Source organism: Canis lupus, chromosome 10 (assembly GCF_011100685.1).
Source record: "Canis lupus familiaris isolate Mischka breed German Shepherd chromosome 10, alternate assembly UU_Cfam_GSD_1.0, whole genome shotgun sequence".
Lineage (NCBI taxonomy): Eukaryota > Metazoa > Chordata > Mammalia > Carnivora > Canidae > Canis > Canis lupus.
Genome location: NC_049231.1, coordinates 25,933,282 through 25,959,354, shown reverse-complemented (window position 1 = coordinate 25,959,354; position 26,073 = coordinate 25,933,282). Strand labels below are relative to the sequence as shown.

Here is a 26,073-nt window from a genome sequence, read left to right as displayed (position 1 = left end):
TGCATGGAGCCTGCTTCTCCCTCTGCCTGTGTCTCTGTCTCTCTCTCTCTCTGCGTGTGACTATCATAAATTAAAAAAAAAAAAAAAAGAAAGAAAATGATTGACAAAAAAAAAAAAAAAAGAAAATAGACGCTTGAGCTTCCAAGAAGCTTGACAAACTTAAATAATTTGTCACGTGTTTTTCCTAATTAAGGTATAACATTTATATAGTTAAGTGCATAAAGTGGACAACACAGTGATTTTTTTACAAACATATGTATTCGCTCTTGTAATACAACCAGGTCATCTCTAGGTCCTCCTAAGTTTCCCTCTACAATCCTATTTTTTCTTCTAGAGTTTTTACGTCTAAGTATAATTTAGGATGAGAGAATCCTCTCTCTCCTTGGCCAAGTCCCATAGGCTGCAGAGACAGGAAGTTCCTAAGAATAAAGTCAAAACCTGGTTTGAATTTTACAGTATGCACAGTGTGTGTCTTTAATTATTCTTGAGTATGCTTCCTTCATTTTCTCTTTTTAATGGAAATGACAAACACCTCCTACTTTTTCTGTCCTTTTTGAAACTTAGCCTCTTAAGATTGTCCCATCTTCTCTGGCATTCTTGAGAAATGAAGGCTGTGGAGAAGACAGAATTTGAAAGCCTTTTGTTTACTTTGGGTTTCATTGTGGTTTATGTGTCTGTGTTACTGTTGTCTGTCTTCCAGATTATTAGTCCCTATAACTATTTTTCTAACTTGAGAATAGTCCTATCTATTTCCTTGAATACATCTGCTTGATTTTTTTAAAGTTAGGCCTTTTAGGAGAGTTTTCATAGAATTGACAGACAATCCCCATTTGTGGAGTATCTCTATCTCTGTCACTGATTTTCTAGATCAATAAACCATTTGGAATAGTAAAATGCTTTTTTTTCCCTTCTTGATACTGAGAAATAAATAAATACTGAGAAATAAACCATACATATAGAAAAGAAATACATAGTTAAAAGAATAGTTATAAACCACCCCCTGCTCAGTGGGGAGTCTGCTTCTCCCTTCTCTTTCTGCCCCTTCCTGCAACCTGTGTGCATGCTCTCTCTCTCTCTCTCAAATAAATATAATCTTTTTTTTAAGAATAATTATAAAACAAACACCCATATACCTACTACATCGGCCAAGAAATAGACCACCGGCATACCCCCGGACCCAGCATGTGCCCCTTCCTGATTGAATCCCCTTCCTCCCTTCCTAAGACAATCACTAGCCTAAATTTTTTGTCATTTCATTTATAAATACATTTTTAAAAAACTGTATGTATACACATATACCTCTATATACACATGCATATATGTAGTTTTAAAATGTATATATTTGAACATTGTGTCATGGAATTATACCATGTGTGTATTGTTTTGTGATTTGTTTTTCACCCAGTATTGTGTTTTTGCAACTGATCTAGGTTGCAGTGTGTAGCTAGAGTTCATTCACTTTCTAAGAGTATTCTGTTGTCTGAAAACACCATAGTATATTTCTTTTACTGCTTATATTTGCTGTTTTTTTGTTACAAATCTATGAAAAAATATTTTTAATATGTGTGAAAGTTTCTCTAGAGTATTCATCTAGAGGTGCAACCACTAGTTTGTACAATAAACACATAGTCCAATGTATCAGATAGTGGCAAACTTTTGAAAAGTAGTTGTACCAATTTTTCTTCCCACCAGGAGTAGATGAACATCGCTATTCCTCTGTGTCCTTGTCAACACTTGGTATTGCCCAACTTTTTCATTTTAGCCAACCCGATAGTTGTGAAATGGCATCTCTTTGTGGTTTTGATTGGCATTTTCCTGGTTGACATAAGATTGAACATCTTTTCATTTGTGTATTCTCAGTAAAATTCCTACTCAGTTATGTTGTAAAAATTTCTGGTACATTGTCTTTTTCTTACTGAGTCATAGCAATTCTTTATTATAGTCTGGATTTTAATTTTTTGTTACAATTATGTGAATTGCAAGTCAACACGCTTCCTTTTCTGTTCCACAAATCTAGTTACACAGGGAGAAATGCCTTGAGCAAACCTGGAGATTGAAAGCCACTGGCCCAGGCTTCTGTACCAGGCAATATAGTGTGGTGACCATGTGGTTCTGTACAGGGCAGGCCCTGGAACTTTGAGTAAGTTGCATCTTAGTTACTGACTACTGCTGCTGACCTGTGGTACTTACCTTTGCAGGTGGAACAGGAGGATTTTGTAATGGAAGGGCATGGCAAGACTCCACCTCCTGGTGAAGAAAGCAAACAGTGAGTCACAGTTTATTTAAAAAGGGTCCTATTACAGATCTTCAGAAGCACTTTGGTTAAACATGCTGAGAGCATGTTTGCAGAGGATGTATACGTTGTGGAACTCACCAGTTGCTTTGGTGGCTGTTAATGCATTGCTTCTATTTATAGACAAACTAACTGGAGGGACAAGAAAGTTGGCTTTGTAGTTTTTCACACTTGGCTAATCAAAATTTATGTTACACTTTAGCAAAGGCTTTAAAGGCTCAGGATGTTCCAAATTGAACTAATTCAGTCTGGTTGATATCCAAAGAAAGTTTAAAATGGTATATTCTTTTCTTACCTTTGTCTTTATGAAGTGCACTAAATTAATAGACTATTTCCCTACATTCCAAGTGTGAATTTATTTGAATAGTACTTCCTGAAATTCTATTCCATTTATTTATTTATACTTCTGTTCCCTGTTTAAATAACAAATTGTTTCCCTAAAGGAATGGGAATTATAAATAATATAACTTAGCCAACATTCTAAATAATTCAAGATGTCTCCCCCTGACTTCTTAAAGAGGGATCAGTTTTAAATCTGAAAGTGGGAGTCCTCAGTAGCTTTTTAGTGGCAATGAGCAGATTTTTTCCATCCCTTTGCCACAGAACTTGAAAAATTGTGTTGCAGAGAAGACTGGTTAAAGAAGACTTTTAAAAGAAGCACTGTTAAGGCTGGCCTGAAGTATTGACATAACTACTATCTTTTATTCATACAGTAGTCTCCTAAGCTAAATGGGACAGCAATTTGTGGAATTTACGGAAAATCTGTAGAAAGAAATTCCTCTTTCTCATCTTTTTTTTTCTTTTTTTCCTAGAAAATAGTATAGTTTTGGTCTGTCTTATGAAAATGATGTCTCCAAAACCCTTAGGAATGAATTATGCAGAATATGCTGTGCTGCCATGAGGCCAGGTTCATTAAAGGAGAATGTTTGTCTTGTATTTGTTGTGAATGGAAACCAGGATATTTTCACAGCTGGTTTAATTTGCTAACCAGGCAGTTTTAAAAATAGCTTACAATATAAATCCTAACTTTGCTGTATTCTGTCAAATGCACTTATATTCAACATGGGCTTATGAAATCAGTTCATCTTTAGCAAAGTAGGATGCCAAACATCTAGTCCTGGTGGAATTAAAGGAACAGTTGATATTTTTCTCCCTCTTGCCCACTCCCCCAACCCCACACTCTGGTGAAAGGTCTTATAATATAAAAATTATAGCTTCCATTTGATGAGGGTTTTCTGTGCACAAAGTACTTTGCTTAGATGCTGTGTCTGTTACTTCTAATTTTTGACAGTGTACCATTTTACTCAGAGATCATGGTAGGTAACTTGTCCATGGGAATGCAATTTGAAATGGAAGTTAAGCTTTGAACCTGTATCTTTCTGACATTAAAGTGTTTTCTAATATCTCCTGAACCCAAATCTTTTGCCAGCCTTGGTAGCTGTGTTCCTAAAAAGTACTATGGTTAACAAAACTGTGCCGGTATTAAGATCAAAGTCTCATGGATAAGAGGGAGTTGGGGGAAGCAATGAAAATGGCATTAAGCCTATTTTTAAAGCACAGATGAAAGTTCTGTTCTCCAGAGGGTATCCATTTCCCAAACAAACCAGTCTTTATCTTTAAAAACCTGCTCCAGTAACCCCTATCCTGGATCAGCCTCTTTAGGTATTCAGAAAGCATCACTGGGGCAGATTCTCCCACAAGTTTTATGTTATACAAATGGTACTTCTGTTAGAGAGCTTCAGACAGCCAGTGGTGCGTTATGTCCCTACCTTGTTTTGTTTTCATGAGTCTCATACCGCCTTTTCATAGCAGAGTCCTGTTTTGTTGTGTTTCTGGTTTTGTTTTTGTTTTTGTTTTCCTGGGCCTTGTCTGCTGTCATATATTGAAATGATAAAGCAGAAGTGACTCTTCTCACTAGACTCCTCCCATAGACCTGTCTACCTCTTCTGTGGGAGTGGGAGCAAAGGCAATATGTTCTTTTGTTTGAGGCAACAAAAATAAAAAGATTATTATTATTTATTTTTATTTTTTTTGATATCTTAGAACTGCAGTTGGCAGAGGATGATTGAATCCTGGATAGTAGCACCTAGAAACTGAATACTACATTCTAGGTCCTGGAAGTGTACACATTGCCAAATGACTTATGAAATGCCCACTCATTCTTTTTTTTTTTTTTTTAAGATTTATTTATTCATGAAAGACACAGAGGAGAGAGAGGCAGAGCACAGGCAGAGGGAGAAGTAGGCTCCATGCAGGGAGCCTGATGTGGGACTCGATCCCAGGACTCTAGGATCACGCCCTGGGCCAAAGGCAGGTGCTAAACCACTGAGCCACCCAGGGATTCCCTCTTTTGTTTTTTTTTAATTATAAAAATAATACAATTGGCTCTTAAACAACGTGGGTTTGAAATGTGCAAGTCCATTTATATACAGAATTTTTTTAAAGGTTTTATTTATTTATTCATGAGAGACACAGAGAGAGAGAGGCAGAGACATAAGCAGAGAGAGAAGCTGGTTCCATGCAGGAAGCCCAATGTGGGACTCCATCTGCAACTCCAGGATCACACCCTGGCGGAAGGCAGGTGCTCAACTGCTGAGCCACCCAAGTGTCCCACACAGAATGTTTTTTTAAGTTTATTTATTTTTAGTAATCTCTACACCCAACATGGGGCTCAAACTTACAACCCCAAGATCAAGAGTCAGACACTTTTCTGATTGACCCAGACAAATATGATAGAGTGTCGTAAATATACTTTCTTTTCCTTATGATTTTAAAACATTTTCTTCACAAAATTCTACTCTTTTTTTAAAAATTTTTATTTATTTATGATAGAGAGAGAGAGGCAGAGACATAGGCAGAGGGAGAAGCAGGCTCCATGCACCGGGAGCCCGACGTGGGATTCAATCCCGGGTCTCCAGGATCGCGCCCTGGGCCAAAGGCAGGCGCTAAACCGCTGCACCACCCAGGGATCCCACAAAATTCTACTCTTGAAACCAATATTACACTATGGTTTTTGTTTTTTTGCTTGTTTTTTTTTTTTTTTAAAAAAATGGGAACCACACTAGCATGGAGCCCAACATGGGTCTTGAACTCACAATCCTGAGATCAGGAATCGGAAACAACTGATTGAGCCACCCAGGCTCCCCTTCGCTATATATGTTAACTAACTGAAATTTAAATAAAAACTCAAAACAAAACAAAAAATAAAACATTTTCTTTTCTCTAGCATACTTTATTATAAGAATACAGTATAGAATACATATAACATACAAAATAGGTGTTTATTGACTGTTTATGTTATCAGTAAGGTTTCCAATCAACAGCAGGCTATTCATAGTTAAGTTGTGGGGGAGTCAGAAATAATTTTCAGATTTTCAACTGTGCTGGGGAGTCAGTGCCCCAACCCTCATGTTGTTCAAAGGGCAAGTGTACTTGCTTTTCATAAAACATTCAAGTGGTAAATACAGATATAGAAATAAAAGTGAGACTCTTCTTTTACCCTTCCCCCCCCCAATCTTTGTAAATACTTTCTGTATATTTTATTTTATTTTTTATATTTATTTATTTTTCATTAGGTAGGCTTCATACCCAATGTAGGGCTGAACTTACAACCCTTAGATCAAGAGTTACACTCTCTACCAACTGAGCCAGCAAGGCACCTCATTTTCTGTCTGTCTTTTTTTTTTTTTTTTTAATATTTTTTTCTTTATTTACTTATGATAGTCACACAGAGAGAGAGAGAGAGAGAGAGAGAGGCAGAGACATAGGCAGAGGGAGAAGCAGGCTCCATGCACCGGGAGCCCGACGTGGGATTCGATCCCGGGTCTCCAGGATCGCGCCCTGGGCCAAAGGCAGGCGCCAAACCGCTGCGCCACCCAGGGATCCCTTCTGTCTGTCTTAAAACAACTAAATAGGGTTCTTTTTTTCCCCAGTGTAATTCTTCTGTGACTTGCTTTTTTTTTTTTTTTTTTCCAAGCCAAACTGTATCCAGCTTTGTTAAAGATACTTTTCATAAACAATCATGGTATTTCAGGCAGGACATGAGCGGACGATCGTTAACAGTATACAACAACTTTCAAACTCCCTTCTTCAATGGACTACCAAAATCAGAAAGCCACTATAAAACCCAATGAAGTCTTCATGTGATGCTCTGAACAGGGAAAGTTTAGAGTGAGGGTTGACAGTTCACATTTAGCATGTTGTTTAACAACTTTTCACAAGCCGACCCTGACTTTCAGGAAATGAAATGAAAATGGCAGAATTATCAATCTGAAGATCCACAAGCTAAAAAAAGGAACTCTTTTGAGGGATGCCATCTCAGTGGTGACACCGTAAAGTGCAGATTGCCTGACATACTGGGAACCATTTCATGGGATCAGGTTCCAACAGGTCTCTGGGTTTAAGGGAGTCAAGTCTATGTTGAAGACAGAAAGGAAGAAGAGGACATAAAAAAATGAATTTTAGTTTTTCCACACCACCAAGGTGGCTCATGTGTGTCAACATCAAGGAATCCCTCCTCCTGGGAGCCAAGAGGAAGTTTCTCAAAACTAGAAGAGGAAGGTGTTTTTCCTTCTTGTTATCAATCTAGCTTCGGAGATATTCTATTAGTGACATATGGCCTTCCCCCAAAACAACAGTGAAGTGTTCTGTGTGCTAACAACATAGCTTAAAAAAAAAGTAAAACAAAATTCTGCATTTTTATAAAACTTGATAAAAAATAGTATTTCAAACTGTACAGTCACCAGAAGTACACAGTTATCAAAAATGCACACACTTCACTTGGCATCTCCAGCACCTTCAGCTTTCTGTGCCTGGTCTGTTTTGGCATCTCCATTTTCTGCAGGGTTATTTCCATCCTTGCCACCATCAACTTTCCCCTTTTTCCCTTTGGGTACCTTCTCTCCCTTCTTTGCAGGGGCCTTTTTAGGCTTGGGCTCTGGCTTTGGAGGAGCAGGTTTAGCAGATAACCTTGCAGATCTTCTCTGCGGCTCATCCTTCACCTTGGCTTTATCTCCTTTAGCATCCCCTTCAGCCTTTCTCTTGGGCATGGTGGCAACGGCGGCGGGACGTAAGCGCTGGACACGGGGATGCGGCGGCACGCGGGCTTTGGCCGGTCCGGGGGTCGTTCTCGCCTCTTTTCTTCACACTGCTCCGTGACTTGCTTTTCCTTTTTTTTTTTTTTTTTTTTTTTTGTGACTTGCTTTTCTAATTTGGCATCTTTCAGAGTCTATTTCATTCTCTTAAATATCTGCAGAACATTTTGTTGAATGGATGGACTATAATCATTCTTCTCCAGTAGATATTTTGGTGGTCTCTACTTCTTTGATTATTACAAATAATATTTCATTGAGCATCCTTATTCTTGTATCTTTATTTACAGGTATATTTCTATAGAATAAATTTCTAGAGATGGAACTGTTGGTTTGGGCTGTATATTTTATTTTTATACATGGAGGTAGCCGCTAGCAAATTGCCTTCTAAAGAAGCTATACCCATGATCCTTTCTATCAATACCGTATGAGAATCCCTATTTCTCCTCACCTTTGATGACAATAAAATTATCCTTAAATTTTTGCCACTCTAATAGTATTGTATGTGCATTGTTGTTTTAAAATAATCTCTCTACCCAGTGTGGGGCTTAAACTCAAAACCCCAAGATCAAAAGTCATATGTTCCATTGACTGAGCCAACCAGGCACCCCTAATATTTTATTGTTTTAATTTGCACTTTTCTGCTTACTAATGAGATGGAATATTTTTGGTTTATTGGCCATAGATTTTAAAATTTTATGTATCACTTATTTGCATATTATTTCCATTTTTCTATTGGATTGTTTGTTTTGATAGCTTTGTAGAAGCCCTTTTTAAAATATAGATACTAACCTTTGTCTTTTGAGATGTTTTAAATACTTTCTCCCAATCTTTATCTTCTAACATTAGGGTATCTTTTATACTAATAAAACATTTTTATGTGGTAAAATCCATCAGCCTTTATAGCTTCTATATTTTGTGCTTGCTGAGAGAAGTTGTCCCTACCCTAAGGTAATAAAGTACCTTAGTTGTCCTGTTTTTTTTTTTTTTTTTTTACCTTTACATCTTAATTGAACTGAACTTATTTTTGTGTATGATGTGAGGCAGAGATCTAACTTAACTTTTTTCAATTTGATTTTCAAAATGACTCGCACTCTTTGGTCTCAGTTTGTATGAATAGCCTATTTCATTTATGGAGGCAGATGGAGCACAAGGATAATGGAATGTCAAGGTCATAGGGCAAAATCTTGTAAGTATTGGGACTAAAATTATTTTTATTAGCTGATCTATGCCACTTTCCTTGGTTTCATCATTTAGCATTTTTACCATAAGCACTAGAAGTTTTTAAAAAATTGTTTTATTTCTGTGATGTTTATTTCAATGGAACTAAGTTCTATTAACAGGCAGATTAAGGTAGTTATGCATGTAGAAAGCCTTCCTAAAAAATAATTGACTTTTGATATTGAGAAATATCTATGCAAAACTGTTAATATTTAGATCAGTTGTGCTGAATTCTGGTATATGTATGAATAAGATTTAGTAGAGTATATAGCTTTAAACACTTTGTGTATATATATTGTTCCAATATTGTTGCTTTTTAATGAGGTTTATTAACTATTAGTATATCTAATATAATCATTTTTCTGAGGATATTTACTTTACAAGCTACTGTAACAAATCAGACAAGCTAAGTTTATTGCCATATAATTACTACATCAAACTCACACTGCATTAATCACATAATGTGTTCAACACAGGAGTAAATATAAAACTATAACCGCTTTTTAAAAAGTAGCATAAGTGGATACTTGTTCATAGATTGTGTTTGACTATGCTTTTTGAAAGCTCATTTTATATAAAATATTTCCATCCAAGACAGACTCTTGATTTGGTTTTATTTATGAGACCAGTGATGGTCTAGATGTCTGTAGGCAGATTATTTGTTGTAAATTATTTGCAGTTAAATACTGGTTTTGGTGTGTAGTTGACCTTTGAACAAGAGGCGCTGACTCTAACATAGTCAGAAATCTACATATAACTCTCGACTCCCCAAAAACTCAACTACTAATAGCCAACGGTTGACTGGAAGCCTTACTGATAATATAAACAGTCAATTGACACCTATTTTGTATGTTTATATATTCTATACTATATTCTTAAAAAAAAGAGAAAAAATGCTTTAAAATCATAAAGAAGAGAAAGTACATTTACAGCACTGTATTGTTCTTATTGAAAAAAAAATCTGCATTTAACTGGACCTGCACAGTTCAAACATGTGTTACTCAAGGGTCAACTGTATTCATCAGTTTAGCTTCTTTTTAATTTATTTTTTAAAATCTAATTTACAAACAAGTCTAAGCTTAAATTGACTCATATTCTCAAGAGGTATTTGCCTTTAACATACTACAGTGATTCCGTTTTTCTAGTAAGTCTTTGTTGATTGAATTTTTTGAATCTTTTGTTCATTTTATGAAAGTTCAGTATTAAAAACAAATTTCTCAAAGCAGGATCTCAAAGACATATTTGCACATCCATGTTCATTGCAGCAGTACTCATAACAACAATCTGAATGTCCATTGGCAGAGGAGTGGATAAAGAAAATGTGGTATATACATAACAAAGAAATATTATGAAGCCTTAAAAAAGAAGGAAATCCTGTCACATGCTATAATATTGATGAATCTGAACGGCATTATGTTAAGCAAAATAAGCCAATGACAAAGGACAAATACTGAATGATTCTACTCACATGAAGTATCTACTGTTAAAAATCATAAAAGCAGAAAGTAGAAAAGTGAAGACTGCCAAGGACTGGGGGAAGGGAGGAGAGGGAATCAGTGTTCAATGTGTAGAGTTTTAGTCTTACAAAATGAAAAAGTTCTAGAAATCTGTTGTAAAACAATGAGAAAGTACTAAACACTACTGAGATTTTATTTATTTATTCATGAGAGACAGAGAGAGAGAGAGAGAGAGAGAGGCAGAGACACAGGCAGAGGGAGAAGCAGGCTCCATGCAGGGAGCCCGACGTGGGACTCGATCCTGGGAATCCAGGATCTCGCCCTGGGCCGAAGACAGGCGCCAAACCACCGAGCCACGCAGGGATCCATCCCCTAAATGTACTTTAAATGCAAAATGCAGCCTGGATTTCAAAGACTTAGTACCCCCCCAAAAGTAAAATTAATCACTTGCATTAATTTTATGTTGAAATGACAATCTCTTATATATGTTGTATTAAAGGATACATATTAAATTTTTTTAACTCTCACTTTATAACACATCACATAGATAGTATCCCCCCCCCTTTTAAAAAGATTTTTATTTATTTATTCATGAAAGGCACAGAGAGAGAGAGAGGCAGAGACACAGGCAGAGGGAGAAGCAGGCTCCAAGCAGGGAGCCCAATGTAGGACTCGATCCCGGGACTCCAGGATCATGCCCTGGGCCGAAGGCGGTGCTAAACCGCTGAGCCACCCAGGGATCCCGACAGTATCCCCTTTTTAGGGATTGTTGGTAGAATTAATTATGTCAGTTCCTGTATTTCAACTCCCTGGGGGTGCCATATTTTTTTATTTCCCTTTTTTAAGGGAGAATCTGTTCAGAGCTTACATGGGAGACCTATATGGAAATCAAAGTGTTGAAGATGGCTTTATATTGATTCGGAGAGAAGAATGTAATTTATGGAGTCAACATTGCTCTTTTACTCTAGTGTGCTGTAATATGGCTTTGTGCTTGAGGTGCTAGTTTTTAAATGTCTTAAGTCTGGTATCTTGATTAAATTCTCTTCTTACTAATTACATTCTTCCCAACTTAAAATATCTAGTTATAAAATGCCCTTTTAATTTTTCTGAATTATTAATTATACAGACCTTTCATTAATTCTAGCAGCTTGTCTTTACCTTATTTTCATTTCTGTTCCTACTCTAATTCATTAACTTACAACTCTGTCTTCCTAAGATTCATCTTATACTGCAGTGCAACTTTTTAAAGTTTATTTTTCCCTAGCCTCTACACTGAGAATTCCTTTTTTTTTAAGATTTTATTTATTTTTTTCATGAAAACGCAGAGAGAGAAAGGCAGAGACATAGGCAGAGGGAGAAGCAGGCTCCAGGCAGGAGCCTGATGTGGGACTCAATCCTGAGACCCTGGATCATGGCCTGAGCCAGGGACAAGCTGAGCCACCCAGGCATCCCTACACTGAGAATTCCTTTTGTTAGCATATTCCTTGTTTCGTGTTTATCCACCAAATTTAACACTAAGTTCTTTTGCAATCATTCTTTTGGGTCCTTGCTTTTAAAAAATGGGAGCAGCGCTTGTAGTATTTCCTAAATAGATGCATACATGCACAAAGGAAAAAAAAAAAGAAAGTATTTCCAAATCACTTGTTTTATAGATGATTATCTTCAAAACACAAACCTTGATATTTTAGCCATTGGAAAGAGGTGTTTTTATTTTAATATTTTCTGTATTCTACCATCAGTTTTTCACCATTTTTTCTTTAAAACATTGAAATATGTATATGTTGAAATAAACTTATTAAGAAGTACCAAAACGAACTCTGTGTAAACTCAGTCATTATTACATAGCAGTAAGCTGGACATCAGAATAATAGTTGGATTTCTATGTAATCTTCTTAGATTGTTTTTAAGAGAAAGGAAATGAGTTTTATTTTCAATTAATTGGTATTTTGAAAATGCCACAAAGAGGTTCAATAGATGATAGTTATGCTCATGGAATTTTTGCTGCTAGGAATTTTAGTATAACCATAAACATTTTGTACTAGGTCTTTGGGAAACTGCCTGTTGCTAATAAATTTTATAATTTGCATTGAAGTTACTGAAAAAAATTAATTCTCTGAACATCTTTGTTTCCCCCAAGAGTCTCAGAATCATACATAATAAGTTCTGAATTCTGTTTTATGAGGTTTTTCTTGGATGTCCAGGCTATGGATTAATTACAATAAGAGTAACTTCAGGAGCTTTGTATTTCATAGTTGAAAATGAAACAAACTGTGTGGGTGGCTACTACTTACAGGTTCAGTGGTTAATTATTTAGCTTATCTATTACTTATGGACAAAATAGCTGCCTTTATGGAAAAACATTATTTGAAAGGCAAGATGTATTTGTCCAGTTCCTTGAAAGTAGTGTTTTAAGAATTCTTTCTTGGAGATGTTATTATTGTCATGTAGTTGTAAAATGTTTTGAAATGTTTGAAATACTGATTATAATCAAAGAAATGTAAGTTCAGCCTCAAGGATCTCCAGGGGTATCATGAAGAGAAGCTAGTGCTTATTTCTCTAAAATGTTATGATCACTAGGTGGTGTGGAGACAAGTTCTGCCCTAAGCACTCTGCCTAGGTTCCTTGTTCTGCTGGGAATGTCTGTGCACTGAAGTTTAGGGTGAAGGAAAAGTGAAGAGTGTGGTAGAGAGGAGGCACACACGGTAGGCAGGTTAAGGCTTTTTGATAGATCTTCAGCTCTGCAAGGATAGAGACCTTTGTCAGCTTGGTCACTGCCAATGGGGCATAAAAAATATCAATAAATATATTATACTGTGAATGAAGATGTCTAACTGCTAAGAATCCCTGTTCTACACATCCACTTTGAAAATCTGAGGCGGAGTTATTAAAAATCCTAACCCCAGAATATTTTATTTTTTATTAGCAGAAGGAAAATGAATTGATAACATATCATGTTTGACTTTACATTCAATGCTTTCTTAAGTATATTCCAACAGACTTGATTTTGTCACTATTCTCCAAGCACCTTTACCTATAAGCCAGTTGATTATTGTTTATTTAGCAAAAGATGCTAAATAGATATATCCAAGTCTGAACTTTTTCTTTGCTTCTGAGGGCCTCCATTAAGTTGCCTTTAGCCTACCTATGCATATTTCTTCTATTGTTTAAAGGATCTTGAGGCACCTGGCTGGCTTAGTTGGTAGAGCATGTCACTCTTGATCTTGGGGTTATGAATTCAAGCCCCATGTTGTGTATAGAGCTTACTTTTTAAAAAGCCTAATTAATTATTTAGTTAATTAATTAAAGGATCTTTCTGTATCCATCCAGTAGCTCTCCATAAAGTGTTCCATGTGTGTTTCACTTCCTTCTCCACTATATGCCTTTGTGCAGGCAAAGAGACCCTCCTTCTTTCTGACCAGGAGTGAATCTAGGTTTTGTGAGAATGCTCTTTAAGAGCATTAATTTCAAATACAAGTTGTACAGAAGTGAACATTTATTTATTTATTTATTTATTTATTTATTTTTGAACATTTATTTATAATGAGGAAAGAAATACAAAAATGGTAACTTTTAAGAAATTGACAGATATAAAATTCAGAAAAATAGCAATAATATTTTTATTTGGTACTTAACACATCACTGTGAGACTTTTTCTCTACATTTTTTGGCTGTATAGTCTTTTTTTTAAATATTTTATTAATTTATTCATGAGAGATAGAGAGAGAGAGGCAGAGACATAGGCAGAGGGAGAAGCAGGCTCCCTGCAGGAAGCCCAATGTGGGATTCGATCCCAGGACCTTGGGATCATTCCCTGAACCGAAGGTAGATGATCAACCACTGAGCCACCCAGGTGCCCCTTGGCTGTATAGTCTTTGTTGCCCTTTCATATTATAATTCTGTGATATTTTCTAAAAAGAGAATAGAAAGATTATTCATTGTTTGTTACAATGTTACAACATGGGTGACCAGAATATGGTTTTTCATATTGACAGATTAGCAAAGTTCCTTTCAGCCTCACAACTTGTTATTAGTAACATTATATAAATTTTAAAGATTGTTATCAACTTTGGGGAAAATCTCTATCAAGTATCCTTTATATTGCAAGCTTGATTTTTTTTCTTGTACGTTGACTACCGTGAAATACTCTTTGAATTGACACATTTATATCATGGTATGATCTGGCCCTGCACACTTCTATCATGATTCAGAGGAAGTTGGCCCAGTAACATCTTTGTATACAAGGGTAGTTAACAATAACTCGGCCATACACAGAAATGACTGAGAACCATGTGCATATTTTCTACTAAGCCCAAAATGAATATATCACCAATTTAAATTTCTTTTTTACAGATCCCTAAAGTGCCTGCAGCCACTCTAACTCTACTGACTGGGAATCATGATGGGGAAAAGTTGAGAAGGAAAGAGGCTGTGGTTTTTATCATATGGGTTAAGAGTGATGAAAATACCTTGTCTTTGCACACATTATAAAAATAATTGGTCATTTAGAACAAAGTTGGAGTAGTCACACTTCCTAATTTCAAAATATATTACAAGGCTACAGTAATCAAAACAGTGCAATACTGGCATAAAGACAGGCAAAAAGATCAATGGAATAAAATAGAAAGGCAGAAGTAAATACTTACATATATGGTTAAGTCATCTTTGACAAGGGTGCCAAGACCACTGAATGAGGAATGAAGGAGAATCTTTTCAACAAGTGGTGTTGGAATACTGGCTACCCAGTTGGAAAAGAATTAAGATAGCCCCTTGTCTCACACCGTATATAAAAATAAATTCAAAATGAATTAAAGACCTAAGCTTTAAGACCTAAAACTATAAAACTCTTTGAAGAAAACACAGGAGGAAAGCTTCCTGACATTGGACTTGGCAGGGATTTCTTGGGTATGACACCGAAAGTACAGGGAAAAATAGAACAGTTAGACTACATCAAATTTTTAAAACTTTATCCATCAAAGATACAATCCATAGAATGAAAAAGCAACCTGCAGAATGGGAGAAAGTACCTGCAAGTCATATATCTGATAGAAGTTAGTATCCAGAATATGTAGAAAACTGCAACTCAAGAATAAAAAATCAGATAACCTGATTAAAAAATAGGCAAAGGGCTTGAATAGACATTTTTCTCCGAGGATACATAAATGGCAAGTAAACATATGAAAAGACACTTACCATCACTAATCATCAAAGAAATGCAAATCAAAACCAGAATAAGATGCCATTTCACATACATGAGGATGTCTACTATAAAAAAAAAAAAAACCCACAAAACAAAACTCTTAAAACATCAAAAACAGAAAGTGTCAAGTGTTGACAAAGATGTGGAGAAATTGAAACCTTTGCATACTGTTGGTGGGATTATAAACTGATGTAACTGCTATGGAAGACAGTATTGAGATTTCTCAAAAAATTAAAAATAGAACTACCACATGATCTAGCAATCCCCCTTCTGGATATGTATCCAAAAAGAATTTAAATGTTTGCATACACATCTTCATAGAAGCGCTTATCACAGTAGCCAGGAGGCAGACGCAACCCAAGTGTCTATCAGCGGATGAATGGATAAACAAAAGGTGTTATATACATACAGTGGAGTATTGGCCATGAAAAAGAAGGAAATCCTGTCACATACTACAACATGGATGAACTTCAAGAATATTATGTTAAGTGAAATGTCAGTCATAGAAAGACAAATACTAGATGATCCCACTTAAATGAGGTATCTAAAGTAGTCAAATCTATATGAATAGAAAATAAAATGGTGATTACCAGGGATGGGAAGGGGGAGAGGAAAAAGGGAAGTTGTTTAATGGGTATAGAATTTCAGATTGGCAAGATAAAATAGCTCTAGAGATCTGGAGATCTGTTTCACAACAATGTGAGTACACTTAACACTACTGGACTGTACAACTGGTTAAGATGATAAATTTTATGTGTATTTTACCAGAAGAAGAGGAGGAGGAGGGGGAGGAAGGGGAAGGGGAAGGAAAAGGAGGAGAAGGAGACGGAGACGGAGAAGGAGAAGGAGAAGGAGAAACACATTGCAAAAAAATATATATATAGAAAAACCAGAAAGGGAGATCATTTGGGCACAGTGCCAGGATCCCCTCCTAGGGCTTTGGGAGAGCCCCATGAAAGTGAGGGCTCCTAAAGCTTCAGCTTCCTTAGCTTCATACTAAAGCATCTGTTTTGACCATTCCAGTCCTTTCCTTCCTTTGAAGTCCAGCTCCACTGATCTGTAGTGTCTCTTTTCTAACTCCTCTACCTCTTAGGCTGGAACCATACAGTTAATAATGTATCTTATACTTTTTTGTTGATTATCCTGTGTACATGTTTATATTCTTCCAATTAGAGATTTTTAAGTGTTGTCTTCTTTTGCATCCTTTAAATACTTACTTTCGTGCTATTCATCCATTTATTCCTTTGCTTATTTGTTTGGTCCTTCATCCAGCAAACATTAATTGAATTCCTCCTATGTACTAGATCCAGAAGTAAAAGCCACATAATCTGCCATTAAAAAGCTCATAAGATTAGAAGGGAAGTTATGAAGTAAATGGGTGATAACAGTAATAGGGCATGAAGGTGCTACCAAAGAGGTCTGTACGGGGAGCCAGGAAGCACAGCGGACACCAGACTCAAACTGGAGTATCGAGAAATTCTTCCTCTAAATGCAAATTAGATTTCTGAGGTTTGGTTCTAAGGAATTTGAGAATTTTTTTAATGTTCCCTAAAATTAGATTTGCTAGCATTCTAATTTCTAAATGTAATAAGAGTATAAATGCAAACATTCTCTTTTCCAGCTAGAATCCAAATATTGGGATTCTAGTTGTGTTGGAGACTCCAATGTAGCTTTGGCTACTATTTCGACCTTCTCATTTTGTTGGGGTTAAGAATCCTGAAAAACTTAGCTTCTACATTTATATTGTTTCTAGTCAGCCTTCATCTTTGCCAGCATTTAATAGTACTGGAAGTTGTTAAGCTTAGAAGAGTCTTTACCTTTCTCATGTTCTCTCCATGGTAAACTCCTACTCATTCTTTAGACTCTGTTCAAAATCTCATCCCCTGTGAAATATTTTGTGACTCTCCCAGCAGTTAGGCATAACTGTCTTCTATTTCTGTTATTTAATTATGGCACTTACCATGCTATTTTCTTTGTGGGGGGCGGGGAGGTGGGTATAGGGGAAGGAGAGAAAGATTCTTAAGCTGGCTCTATGCCTGATGTGGAGTCCAACATGGTGCTCGAACTCATGACCCTGAGATCATGATCTGAGCTGAAATCATGAGTTGGACGCTTAACCAACTGAGCCATCCAGGCGCCTCTACCATGCTATATTTTAATTATGGATTTGCATGACTCTGTCCTTGAGGGTGTTAAAAATCATCTTTGTGTCCCCGAGGGCCTGGTTCTAGCACAGTATGTAATATATGGTGGATGCTTTAAATTTTTTACAAAAATAAAAAAGGTTCCTGACAGTATGAATAAATGGTGAGTCTAAAATTTGGAGTCCTGGGGATCCCTGGGTGGCTTAGCGGTTTGGCACCTGCCTTTGGCCCAGGGTGTGATCCTGGAGTCCCGGGATCGAGTCCCGCATCGGGCTCCCGGCATGGAGCCTGCTTCTCCCTCTGCCTGTGTCTCTGCCTCTCTCTCTCTCTCTGTGTCTATCATAAATAAATAAATAAATCTTTAAAAAAAATAAAATTAAATTTGGAGTCCTATTTTGGAAAGAGTTGATTGGCCTTACTATATTTCATGGTCACAGATTTCATTCTTAACAACAACCATTTGCCTTATAATAGAATCTCTTGTACCTTCTAAATCTCTTCTGTACTTTTCTCCACCTCTCTTACCTCCACCTGGTCCCTTCTTCACCTACACGGCCACAACTGCCTTCTAATTTGTCTCTCTGCTTCTGCTCTTAGTCCTTTATAGTGTATTCTCCATGTATGAACTAGGATGAACTTTTGAAAATACAAATCTGATCCTGTCTCTCCTAAAGTGGTGATAAGACCTCTGTGGGTCCTTGAAATGCATCCTTCGGGAGGTTTGGGGGACTTTGCCCCACTTTACAGGAAACTTATTAAGAGGCACCCACATCTCATATTAAACATGTGGTTTCATTTATTTTTGCTATCCCATGTTTAAAGAATATTAATAATTTTGCTACTGAAGTTCTCCTACTACAAATAACTGACTTAATTTATAATTACCTAAAGTTTTTTAGCAGCATTTTTAGAAATTTTTGTAAAGAGAGAATTGTTTTCAAATGTAACAAAAATTGTATAAATCTTAAATTTAACAGTGAATGAAATTCCTGGACCTACAGCACCTGGGTGGCTCAGTTAGTTAAGCTTCAGACTCTATTTCGGCTTAGGTCTTAATCTCAGGATCGTGAGATCGGCCCGGGGTTGGGCTCCATGCTGGGCGTGGAGACTTCTTAAAAAGGAAAAAAAAAAGAAATTCCTAGGTGGTTATATTTTGAGGACATTTAAGCATTTATTAATTTTTATGATTCTAATTTTTTGTATTTTTGACTTGTAAATATATTTTTTCAGGTCCTAAATATTTTTCTAGGCCCCCGACAAGCTGGTAGACCCTAGTCATTTTTTTTTTAATTTTTATTTATTTATGATAGTCACAGAGAGAGAGAGAGAGAGAGAGAGAGGCAGAGACACAGGCAGAGGGAGAAGCAGGCTCCATGCACCGGGAGCCCGACGTGGGATTCGATCCCGGGTCTCCAGGATCACGCCCTGGGCCAAAGGCAGGTGCCAAACTGCTGCGCCACCCAGGGATCCCCGACCCTAGTCATTAAGTGGAGTATAAGTAATGGATAAAATAGTGCCATTCAGTCTCCTTTAAAATTCTGTGACTTTCCACTATTCTTGAAAGAAAATCTTTACTGTGGCCTGCAAGACCCAGTGTGATCTATTCCCTTAAGACCCGGTGTGATCTAACCCCTCCTACCTCCTGAGGATCACCTGCTCACATGCCCTAGGCTTCTGATCATTCCTCTTGTTCTTTTAAAAACTCAAATAAGTTGCTTTTCAACTCAGCTTTAATGCCCTGTCTGAGATAAGCCTTCACTAACTACCTTACCTAAAGTGAGCCTCCCTCAGTTATTCTTTATCCCATCAAACACTTTATTTCCTTATCAGTGATCTCTTTCTCCCATAAGGACGTTGGCTCCACATGGACAAGAAACCTTGTGGTATGGCTTACCGACTCAACTAGTGGAGTCAGGCACATATAGAAAGCATTTAGCTTGGGATCCCTGGGTGGCGCAGCGGTTTGGCGCCTGCCTTTGGCCCAGGGCGCGATCCTGGAGACCTAGGATCGAATCCCACATCAGGCTCCCGGTGCATGGAGCCTGCTTCTCCCTCTGCCTGTGTCTCTGCCTCTCTCTCTCTCTCTGTGACTATCATAAAAAAAAAAAAAAAAAAAAAAAATTTAGAAAGCATTTAGCAAATACTCGTTGAACAAATAGATTTTATTTTTTTTTCATAAGTATTTTTTTTTAATTTATTTATTCAGAGAGAGAGAGAGACTGAGAGGCAGAGACACAGGCAGAGGGAGAAGCGGGCTTCATGCAGGGAGCCCAACGCGGGACTTGATCCTGGGTCTCCAGGATCAGACCCTGGGCCGCAGGCGGCCCTAAACTGCTGCGCCACCAGGGGTGCCCATATTCATAGATTTTATAATTTAACCATCTTTATATTGTTAGTATAAACCCTACATGGCCTTAGTGAACTGTTCTCTTAAAACTTCTGAATTCTATTTGTTGATATTTTACTTAGGATTGTTATATTTGCCTTCACAAGTAAAGATTGGTTTATATATATATATTTTTAAATATTTCATTTATTTATTTATTTATTTATTTATTTATTTATTTATTTATTTATTTATTTATTAATGAGACACAGAGAGAGAGAGAGAGGCAGAGACACAGGCAGAGGGAGAAGCAGGCTCCATGCAGGAAGCCCGATGTAGGACTCGATCCCAGACTCCAGGATCAGGCCCCGGGCCAAAGGCAGGTGCTAAATCGCTGAGCCACCCAGGGATCCCCCTGGTTTATAGTTTTATTTTTTGTACCATCTCAATCCAGACAGATATCAGGAATATGTTAGTCACATAGAAGAAATTAAGAAGCTTTCCCTTTTGTTTCTGTAAGTTTGGGAACAGTAGGGATAACATGGAAATTATCTGTTTGATAGAAGTTTGGTAGATTTCACCCAGAATACCATTTGTGCCTGATGTAGTTTTAGTGGCTACTTCTCTGAATAGCTTACAGATATCTGCTATGGGTTTTTTTTTTAATTTTTAATTTATTTATGATAGTCACACACAGACAGAGAGAGAGGCAGAGACACAGGCAGAGGGAGAAGCAGGCTCCATGCACTGGGAGCCCGACGTGGGATTCGATCCCGGGTCTCCAGGGTCACGCCCTGGGCCAAAGGCAGGCGCCAAACCGCTGCGCCACCCAGGGATCCCAAGACAGAGAATCTTAATTAAGCAGGCTCCACGCTTGATCTCACAACATTCACAAGCCCGAGATCATGAACTGAGCTAAAACCAAAAGATGGATGTTTAACCAACTGAGCTGTCCAGGTGCCCCAGTTCATTATTTTTAATCTTGTTTTCTAATAAAAATATTTTGGTATATTGTCACCAAAGGTGCCAACTTTGAAAGATAACACACATTTGACTGTATAAGTTCTGGTTTATTTGTATATAAAAGTAAACTTTTTTGTTACTTTGCATCCTTCCCTTGTAATAGTACAATTAAAAACACTGTTTAATGGCTAATATAAAAAAGTACAGCAAATATATCACAGAGTCCAAAATGTCTGGAAATACAGTGAAAATAATGTGTTTATTTCAGCTTTTTCTTCAGATGAGCAAGTAGACTAATTGCTTTAAAATTAGAGGTATCTCACAAAACAAAGTTGTCTAGAGGTTGAAAACATTGATCATAATATTTGAAAATAGAATATTTTGTTTCATAAATGTGTTTGTTTATGACTGACACAGTTTATGTCTGACTTTTCATGCAGCTTGTTCAACACAAAGTAACACACACATATATGTATATATATTTATACAGTAATATTCTGCATTGGGGAATGGAGACTTAGCAAAATTATAAAGAAACCATGTCCATCACAAATTAGAACAAGGCAGCTATACAGTCTCCATGCATTTTAACATGTTGAGCATGCTCCACGTAAGTAAGCTTTCCGTAACTCATCTGGAAGGTCTTGGAAGGATAAAAATAGACTAAATATTCAAAATTTCCATCCATTGAGTTTCCTGCTTTTGCCTACATCTCAGTTGTCAGTCTAGGTCTTGGCTCTTGCTCCACTCAGGGCTTCAAGAAGACCTGGAAGTGGTGGAAGCCTTTTACACCATAAATATTCAAGCCGCCAGGTCATTGAGGCATAGGCTCCCCCTGCCCTGAAACAGCTCCTCTCCTATTCTTCTGTTGGAGTGGAAAAAGCAAAGGAGGGAGGCTGTATGAAGACCCAGAAGCCAGGATGACAAACCTGTGGGATTTAGGAGGGGGTCATAGGTTCCTTTTCGAGGAATGTCAGGCTTACAGAATCCATGGGGTCTCTGCTGGATTGCATGTCAGATTACACTTGGTCAGCCTTGTTCATTTGGGAGACTCACTGTGGATCCCACTTTTTTTGGCTTTTAGAAATAGATGGAGTCTTGACAGTCACCAGGCACTTTTGTCTGCTTTCTATCATTTTAGTTACTTTATTTCCAAAGCAATCCTTAGAAGAAATAGATGGAAGTGAGTTTCTAGAAACAATATGACTTCTGTTCTTTATATTTGGATGGCAGATTTCCTCCTGCCTAGCACTACTGAGTGGAAGTCTGAGGAATTCATTCATTTGTTTATTCACTTATGTTGGTCCTCAGATGGCAGTGAAGGAAGATGTGGTGTTTGTTGTTATAGACACTGGGGAAGATCACCAATAGGCAAATTCTTATGCAGATAATAAATTGTGATTATGACCAACGCTATAAAGAAGTAGTAAAGGATGTTATGGGAGTGTTGAATAGGAAGACCTGGTCTCCACTGGAAGGGTCAAGAAAGCCTTCCTGGGGTAATGACTTACTTTTGAGATGGTAAGGATAAGATGAACAGAACTGCTAAAAGAAAGAAGCTAAGTGCAGAGTGTTAGAGCGGAAAGGAACCCAAGATACCATCTAGTGATGTCCAATCTTTACATTCCAGTCAGAAAACTGAGCCTTGGGAGGTAAAGGGATTTGCCTAACTAAGCTTGCACAGCCTGATGGCCCCAGGGCTAGAGATACAAACTCAGCATGTCTTTCTTAGGTGGGTATAAATAGAGAATGCCAGGCTTCCTGCATGGAGCCTGCTTCTCCCTCTGCCTGTGTCTCTGCCTCTCTCTCTCTGTGTCTCTCATTAATAGATAAATAAAAAGGTGGGGAGGCACCTGGGTGGCTTAGTGGTTGAGCGTCTGCCTTTGGCTCAGGTCGTGATCCCGGGGTCCCCGGATTGAGTCCTGCATCAGGCTCCCAAGAGGGAGCCTGCTTCTTCCTCTGCCTATGCCTCTGCCTCTCTTTGTGTCTCTCATGAATAAGTAAAATCTTTAAAAAATAATAATAATAATAAATTAAATAAATCAAGAATGCATATAGCTAGAAGAAGGGACTTAGAGATGGGAAAAGCAGGTAGGTCTTAAATTCCGTGCTTACTCTTGTCAGCTGCAGAACTACTTCCTCAGGTGGGAGAGGAATTTAAAGAGGGTTGGAATCTGCCCTATCCTAGAGAAAGTCAGCTTGCTAATGCCGCAGCATGGCTTTTATTTGGAGTCAGGGAAGGACGTACCGAACACATATACACCTGAAACAATAAATGTGGGCTTCATCTGGGAAACCAGTCCCTATTCTGCTTCTGTCTAGCTGTGTGATTTAAGTCACTTAATGTCTCTGAATTGCCAGTTTCAGTTTATACCTGGGTATATCTCCTTTTAGTCTTCTCCTATGCATTTTAGGAGCTTGTCAGAGATCAGATGTGCCCTGTATTTCACCTTAATCTTTAAAAACTAGTCTCTTCTTTGGCTAAAACATTGTTTAAGCCCCCTTTTAAAGAGCAGTTTGCCAGCCCATGCTTGCCCAAACATCTAGAGAATAACTGCAGCAAGCAATCCAAGCTCCAGGATCTGCAAGAATCGTTAGCAACTGAGCATATTTCTATAAACCAATAAAGGTTTTTATATTTTGTTCATCTGTTACCCTTATGCTGTTGCCACTTTCACATTCACTGTGTGTAGGCGGAGAGTATGAGATAACAGCCTTTCACAAATGAAAGTGAGTGGAAAAGGGCTGCTTTCCCTTTAAGGCAGTTTCAACCCCAGCTCCCTCCCCTTTCCTGATTGACAAACCTACCCGAAGTCACATGATCCGCCTCTATTTGAAGGTCACAAAAAGCTGCTTCCTTTAGAGACAGAGGGGGAGAGAGAGAGCAAGAGGGAGAGTGAGTGAGAGAGAGTTAGTTCAAGCCAAAATGGCCGACAGAGTCTCTGCTGGTTTCTGAATATTTAAAATACAAAAAAACAGATAGACAAAAAGAAATCATTTTTTGGACCTTTTTTCATTTCCATTTCTACCTTGTATGCCTCAATTTGCTGGATTTAAGCACTGCTGCACTTTATGAGGTTGGTAAATATTTTCAATTTTTTTAAACCAATTGATTTATATGGATCTTGTCTAACCGTTTTCACTAGTGCTGTTGCAAATGGACATTTGTCTAGCATGGAGACTGGCTTCAGACATTTCGTGAATCTGTGTAAATCAGACCCGTGATGTACTTTTGGTTCGGCATTTTAGAAATGGAAAAGCCTTGCTAGAATATTTAAAATTTGAAGTGATTTAATTGCACTTTTAATTTGTATGCAGATTTTCATCATCATTTCTGTCTTGCAAATAAATGAAACTACGAGTAACTGGAAAATTGATATTTAGAAAGAGGTTTTTTAAAAAAACACAGACCTCTCCCTGCCCCCTTAAATCTGCTGCAAAAATTTGCATAAATATAAATGGGTTTGCATTCTTTCGGCTGCTAAGGCCGACAAAGGATCTGGGAGGGCAAGCAGTACCACGGGAAAGCGCTTTTTTTTTTCTCCCCCTTAAAGCTAGGCCATCCTTCCTAGAGAGATGTAGAACCTAAAATAAGACCTGATACATTTTAAACATCAGGCTGGGGGCGAGTGAACACCAGGAGGTTTGGGGTTTGTAGATTCCCCTGCTTGAAAACCTCCCAAGCAATGTGTGGATCACCCCTCTTCTGCGCGCGCTCATTTGCACTGGGTCTCTGTGTGTGTTCTCAAATGTGCAGCCAGATGCGCTTTTATTTTGATCGTGGTTTGAACCAAATGGCAGGACTGTCTTGTAAACATGGTGTTTTGAAGATCGAAACAGCTATTCACCCCATTAGGAATGAGTTCTTTATCAGCTTCTCCCTGTAGACTGGCCTTCTCTGTTTCTCACAGATTACAGTTTTTGTTTAATTTCACACAGATGACCTGGGCTTTTCAGCACAAATTCAGCATCTGTGTGTGTGTGTGTGTGTGTGTGGCTGCCTGTTTGGGCCGTATATCCATTGTTGAAGTGGTCATTTAGGGTCACATAAATAGGTAGCTGTATGTATGTGTATGTTAGTTACCTCTGAAACCGTGCGGTGCCCTCAAGTTAAATTCCATTACTCCCAGTCCAGGATTCTAGGAAGCCTGGGAGCAGGGAGGGAAGAAAGCTGAAAACTTGCTTTCTCAGAGCCACCTCCCCCTATCATTGTAAGAGTGTGATGTAATGCTTCTCTTCTGGTGGGCTGAAAGGATCGTAGTTTGTGATGTGGCGGGGAAATTGCCCCCACCTCTGAGTAAATTACCCCACCCCCTCCGCACATCTCTGGCTCTAAGAGGCCTTGTTTTCTTTTCTTTTTTCTTTTTTTTTTTCCTAATTTCTATCCTCCTGATTTATGCGTGGCATACTGGCATGAGAAAGAGACTGTTCTTCTAAATCTGTTACAAAGTATAGTTTAGAAAGGCATTTAAAAGATGCAAATAGGTGGAATTGTCATATCCCCATCATTAAATATGTAGACTTGGATTAAAGCTAATTAAGCATAAATGGAATAATTTTGATCAGAAGGGAGCAGTGTTTTTGTTTCCTTTTTAATTAATCTAATTATAAGATGCTTGCTGGGCCTGCAAGTGTTAAAAAAAAAAAATGGAAGAAATGCTGGCCCGTTTTGAAAATTTGACAGTCTGGAAGAGGGTGTGTAGTGCTTTCAAAAGCTTTATTCACTGTTCAAATGGATTGGCCCCTTGTGCTGAAAATGGCCTGTTTCTTTGGGTCAATTGTGTGTAGATGAAGGGACTTTCACGCTAATTTAACAAAAAGACTCTGCATTTGAATACATAAAGATAATTAAAGTTCTCTGTCTCTAAAGAGCAAGTATTTTATTATTTTTCTAAAATTAATGTTATTATATTAGTAATGGAAATAAGTAGAAAAGGGACAATTTAAATTCAGTGTACATTTTTTGGTGATACAGGTTCAGCTTTTGTGTAAGAGGGATTGGAAACATTACATTAAAGAGGTAGTCTGGAACAAATTTGTCTCTTGAAAAATTTTTTTTACAGCTTGAATGTAAAGGAAAGACAGAAATTATCATAGTGATAGGGAGTGTTGCTTTGTGGTGGACCTAAGGAAAAATAGCTCTCATTATTGTTGTTTTTTTCTGAAAATGAAAGCGCTCATTTGGGGCTTTACTTGTTAGATGATTCATTTTACACCCATTTCCTAAGTTGGCCTTATAGAAGAAGAGTGAGAAAAACCTAAGCTTTCCATGTTATGCCATTAGCTTGTTTTTGTGGACTGTGTAAACATGTGAACGGCAGGTTAATTCAGTTTGTGGAGCGGAGGAACCAAAAGCAGGGTGCCTGTTCTCGCAAGAAGGAG

General features: G+C 37.7%; 1 protein-coding gene and 1 pseudogene across 4 annotated transcripts in view; one reads left to right on the top strand and one right to left on the bottom strand.

The window, feature by feature from the left end:
* The window catches only part of TNRC6B (trinucleotide repeat containing adaptor 6B), a 243,618-nt gene that overhangs the window by 95,769 nt on the left and 121,776 nt on the right, over positions 1-26,073 (top strand). For all 4 annotated transcript variants that reach the window (XM_038550487.1, XM_038550477.1, XM_038550482.1 and 1 more), the window contains exon 4: positions 2,199-2,266. In XM_038550487.1, the coding sequence (XP_038406415.1) occupies positions 2,199-2,266 (68 nt within the window). The remainder of the gene's footprint in view (positions 1-2,198; positions 2,267-26,073) is intronic.
* On the bottom strand, positions 6,972-7,440 carry LOC609853 (annotated as a pseudogene).